The sequence below is a fragment of the Populus nigra genome, chromosome 16 (genome assembly GCF_951802175.1).
Source record: "Populus nigra chromosome 16, ddPopNigr1.1, whole genome shotgun sequence".
Classification (NCBI taxonomy): domain Eukaryota; kingdom Viridiplantae; phylum Streptophyta; class Magnoliopsida; order Malpighiales; family Salicaceae; genus Populus; species Populus nigra.
The window spans coordinates 11,312,406-11,317,931 of NC_084867.1; the positions used below are offsets into that span (position 1 = coordinate 11,312,406).

A 5,526-nucleotide genomic window follows, 5' to 3' on the forward strand; every position below is an offset into this window, starting at 1 on the left:
TGGTGTTGAGTTGCTTAATAAGAATCGGAGATCCCAACCATCCACGTTAAAAGTAAACCAAGTGCTTGAGAAACCCAACTGGATAGAAAACTATGGGCGACTTTTCAAGACCCTTTATCTCATATACAAGCAAAATCAAATTAAAAGTAGAAATCTCAGCAAAGATCTTCCAGGAGAGACATTCAAATTCAAATGATAGCATATGACGCAATAGAACCATTCGAATCAGTAACAAATAGATCATAAATTAATAAACTGCACATCAGATAAAGTTAGCAAGTTATAGCAGCAATTGTAGAGCTGCCATACACTGAAGTTAAAAATCTTAAGAAGTCTCTACAGCTACGGACAACTTTCCAGAAAACAATAGCAAGCAAGAACATTTAGATATCATATGCACTCAAATTTCCCAGTAATATTAGCCAAGGCCCATGTTAGCCTCTGTCGCACCCCTGCATCCGAGAAGCTTAACTGCAGAGAAAAAACAAGGACAAATAGTTGGAAAATCATAGGGAAAGCAATGGTAAGACATCATATGGTATTGAATGGGAAGAATAACAAAGCATAGCCATTTCTCTTTCTTTTATTGACTTGATCACTAGTCACAGCAACAGCCAGAAGAAGTTAAAAGAAGCAGATCCTGAATTTGACAGCACAAGAATCACCTGTATGATTTCACAAACTCATGCCGTCGCAATAAAAGTCAGAAAAAAAGCATAAACAAAACAAATATATATTTTTGATGTGACAATTTTGACATGTCGATGAATAAAAGAAGGCATAGTTGTCGTTTTGATTCTCATAAGCAAAAGACACAATTAATCACATTGAGTTTAGAAATCCCATAATATTCTCTCTCTTTTTCCTAGTCTTTGGGATAATATGAGACGAGCTGAGATAGCTTGAACACATCCATGAAGACAACAAAACAGACTGTCCCTTCATATGCAAAATAAATCCTTGTAACAGAATAAAGCAAATCATAAGGAGTTGAAAACCAACATATTATAAGAAATTTGGAATTTTTCATGGGTTGGAAATGTCTACAAACTGAAACTTTAAGTAGAGTTTAACATTGAAGTTGAAAAGACCTTTAACGATAAATAGAAGCATCCTAAGATTCACATTTCATTTTGCCTAAAAAGTAGATAATTTGGAGCCTTTACATCCCCATTGATTGACCAAAAATACTCAGCACTCAGTGCTTATATGAGAAGGGCTAATGAAGAGGAACCAAAAAAACATAAGTTTAGTTTGATAGGAGAGAGAAATCACCAAAGCTTCAGCACACATTGCACACAAGGCATCCCTTTAACAATATACCGAGTTACTGACAGCCATAAAGATGGGTTGGTATAGTGGCACAGGAATACACAAACAAGTGACAAAAGGAAAGAAATACACATATAGAAACATAATACATGTATTCGGTGGTAGCATGGAGATAACAGAACAGCTCAGAGATAATAGGACAAAATCAAAGGGTTTTACGTGAAATACAATTTTATGACAAACACCAACAGCAAGAAAGGAAACAGTTGGAAAACAAATATTGAGAAATTTCCTTATTAAGTTCTTCCAACAGGTATGATCTATGGTATGGTCTGAGAAGATCCAAGAATTTTATAAACCAAAGACACAACCAAGATTTTCTCAGGAAAATGAGACTTACACCCAACCATCACCCAAGAAGAAAGGGAACTAGAAACAAAAATCAGGCATTTCCACGGTATGTTGCTACTCGGTCTGCCAGGTAGCAAAAGACAGCCTAATGTTTATTCCAATTTTAACAGAATCTAAATACAAAAAACCTAGAAGTGAAATAGCATCGTCCCACACAGCACACCTCACATATATAGAATAAAGAATAAAAATTAACCATGTAAATTACTCATCAAGTTAAGAACACAAATAAAAATCAATAGCTTGTAACATCATTCCACACATGTTATGCATAGACTTTACACCAGCATTTAAAGAAAAACTCCCTCGAGTGAAATCCCATCAAGTAATGTTGATCAAAATCAAAGACTATCAGAACAAAACTGTCTCTAGGTCTAGATAAAGCCTTTATTTGACAAAGGACAATCCTCATTCCCTAATCCTTCCTCCAAGAGAGATATTCTAATAAAAAAGATTTACATTGCACACATGTAGAAATCAAACAACTTGAGCTCTTATAAACAACCATTTGATGACTGTATGACACGTCTCCATTTTTCTTGACCTCAAATACTTCCCATGGAAACCATCAATGTATACAGGCTACTTCAGTTGCAGGTAGTGTCCATTTGCTGTAGCCTAGAAGGAATTTAGATGGTAATAACACAATAATGACAGTCTATTTTATAATTTCCAGTCCTGGTCCCAGAGGCCAAAAGGAAAGAAATACACATGCCACGACATTAAAAAAACAAGTATGTGAAAGTAAAAGGAAGTTCATAAACTGCTCACAGTTACTAACACTACAATTTCTTTGGGTGATCTATGATGGGGAGAAAATAGAACTATTTAAAGATAGGTCAAAATTGAAGACTGTCAACAAAATACAATTTTCAGGCAAACACCAATAGCAAGAGAGGCAACAGTTTAAGACAAAATTGAGAAATTTTCTTATTAAGTTCTTTGTACATGCACAGGGTGACCCATTGTAAGAAGGAAACGGAACTGATTGTCCTGGGAAATCATATTAGGACCACATTGAAGATTTTATGAACCAAAAAAGATTTGAAAAAATCATTGACAATTTTCTCAGCGAAAAATAATTTTCATTCAACCACCAAACAAGAAGATTGACAAAAATCAGGCATTTTTTCCTTAATTTACTCACGCGAGCTCCTACGCAGACTCGTGTGCCAAATAACAAAAGACAGCCTAATATTTATTCCCTTAACAGAAATTCCAAATACTAAAGTAAAATTCTACAACCAAAACAACATGGTCCCACAAGGAGCACCGTACATATAGCATAAACGACAAAGATTAACCTCACCAATTTTAGAAAATGTACTTATACTTGTCAAATTCTAAGAGTACAAATGAAAAATTATTAGACGGTAAAGTTATTCCCACATGTTAGCATACACTAAACACCACCCTTTTTAAGAGAATCACTTTTGATGGAAATGTCCTTAAGCAGTGTGATCAAATTAATGACAATCTGAACAAGCTTGTCTCTTGTTATAGAAAAGTATTTTTTTTACAACGGACAGAATCTTTGTTCTTTGACCCTCTCCTCAGACATCCATGGTGATCAAAATGATTGACATCATACCTTCATTGATAATCAAACAACTCAAGCTTTCAAACAAGCTTGTCTCTTGTTATAGAAAAGTATTTTTTTTACAACAGACAGAATCCTCATGCTTTGACCCTCTCCTCAGACATCCATGGTGATCAAAATGACTGACATCATACCTTCATTGATAATCAAACAACTCAAGCTTTCATTGACATCCATACTATGATTCGCCCTCCATTCTTTTCTTAAACCTAAACAATTCCTCGTGGAGACCATCAATGTGAATAGAATACTTAACACAAACAATATCCATTTGTTGTGGACTACAAGAGATTTAGGAGATAACAACACAAATATGACTGCTACTATATAACTTTTTCTGGCTCTAAAAGTTAACCTGTATTTATTAGAAACAATCCATCAAAAGTTCTTCATTATCACGTGCTTGAACCAACCAACATATGCGTACAAAACCCACCAAGGTGCCAACAAGTAGCTAACACCTTTAAGCATGGGCATGCAAAAGAAATCCTCTACACAAAGATAATGAAAATGCATAAAGCCAGACTGTTTTGAGCAAAACTCAGCTGCATTCAACTCAAATAGGTGAAAAGACCGCTTCTTTACCATAAAAGTGATATCTAACAGCCATCAAACCACTGCAGACACAAATCTACCAAATTCTAACTAGGAGGAACCACCAAACCACTAAAAATTTGCTTCTTTTTCAGGTTTCATTTATCTCCTATACAAAAAAATAACCTAAAACAAACCAAGACATAAATTTCGAACAACAGAATTTATTACCCCATAAAAGATTTCCCCCAAATGACTCCAAAGCATCCCCTTTGAACAAAAACCAGAAATCATCTCAAACAATCACCTCATTACGACAAAACCCACGTTCCAAATCCACACAAAAAAAGTACACAAAAATGAGAAACCAGAGTCCAAAACATGAAAAATGCGAAAACACTAAACATAAAAAAAATAAAAACATACTCTTGTCCATCAAGATTCCCTTGTCCACCACTCGCACCACCACTCCCATAAGAACCATCTTCGGTGGCAGCTGTCTGCCAAACAGACTGCCAAGCCTGAGAAGGTGGTTGAACATACACCCCAGTGGCAGGATCCATGGCTGGCCTTCCGATCATCATCCCTCCAGTGGCAGCGGCAGGCTGTCCCATCGGAGGGTAATAATATGGCACCCCACTAGCCGTAGCACCGACAATTCCACCAAGACCAGCAGCTTCCTCTTTGATCTCATCTCTAGGTACAATATCAACCAAGAAATCAAAAATGTCAGTTCTTGTAATAGCAGCAGCAATGTCATTCTTCTGTAAAGTCCTTCTCTTGTTTTCCTCAGCGTGAAGCCAAGAACGAATTGTCAGTTCTAAAATGAAAAGCTCACATGCTTTAGCAAAGAGAATAGGTGCTTCAGCAGAGATCATGCGCACATCCTCGTCAGCTTTCATGATTTTCTTGATTCTTGCTAAAGGGAGTTGATGGTTCTTGAAATCATTAACTTGTTCAATTTCTTGACGTTGGTAAGACCAAAACATTTGAAGTTGTTGCTGTTGTTGTTGGAGGAGGTGGTGGAATGGGGTTGAGGATGGTGCTCCACCTGCTGGAGGTAGTGGTGGAGTGGTGGTGATGGATTGCGTTGGGTATGCCGTGGGCTGAGGCTGGTGATTGGTGGTGGTGTTGTCCATTGTTGGAAACAAAAGTTGTTTTCGTGTTTTGTTTTGTTTATTTATTTATTTATTTTGAGGGTTGGAGATGCGATGAATGGGGGGGATGAAGAGATAAGGTGGAGGGTTTCAGTGCTTTCTGTCCCTGTGATTTGCTGATTTGTTCATTTAATTGAATGACTTTTTCTGTTCCTCTTGTTTGGCTTCTTTTGTGTCATTTATGTAATTTTATTTTAACAACTAGGATAGATATCATAATATTTCTAGTGTGGGGCCCGATCTATTTTTTTTTTACATAAAAAAAATTCAAGACTCGAGTAATATATTTAAATAGCTCAGCTAATTCGATTAACACTAATAAAAAAATACGATAATAATAAATATACTAAAAATAATAATATTTAAACGATGTAAGCATTTTTAATGAAACAAGAAAAATATAAGATCTAGATTATTAATTTAATTAGGTTAAATAAACTTAATTAATTTAATATTATGATTAAAAAATATATTAATAGTAAATAAATTACAATAATTAGCTATAAAAAATAAGTTGCAATATAATAATTCGGATGGAAAGAAAGAAAAGTT

At 35.4% G+C, this 5,526-nt stretch overlaps 1 protein-coding gene across 2 annotated transcripts; it reads right to left on the reverse strand.

Annotated features, from left to right (window-relative positions):
• Positions 1-217: 217 nt before the first annotated feature.
• LOC133675871 (nuclear transcription factor Y subunit C-1-like) lies at positions 218-5,112 on the reverse strand. 2 transcript variants are annotated; one of them, XM_062097400.1, is made up of 3 exons: positions 4,244-5,112; positions 435-471; positions 218-383 (listed from the first exon to the last, which is right to left on the reverse strand). In XM_062097400.1, exons 1-2 carry the CDS (start codon positions 4,954-4,956, stop codon positions 468-470), a joined length of 717 nt encoding a protein of 238 aa, XP_061953384.1. In that variant the 5' UTR covers positions 4,957-5,112; the 3' UTR covers positions 218-383; positions 435-467. The 2 variants fall into 2 exon arrangements, with proteins under 2 accessions (XP_061953384.1, XP_061953383.1); XM_062097399.1 differs by having other exon boundaries at positions 218-471; positions 4,244-5,111.
• Positions 5,113-5,526: the final 414 nt, after the last annotated feature.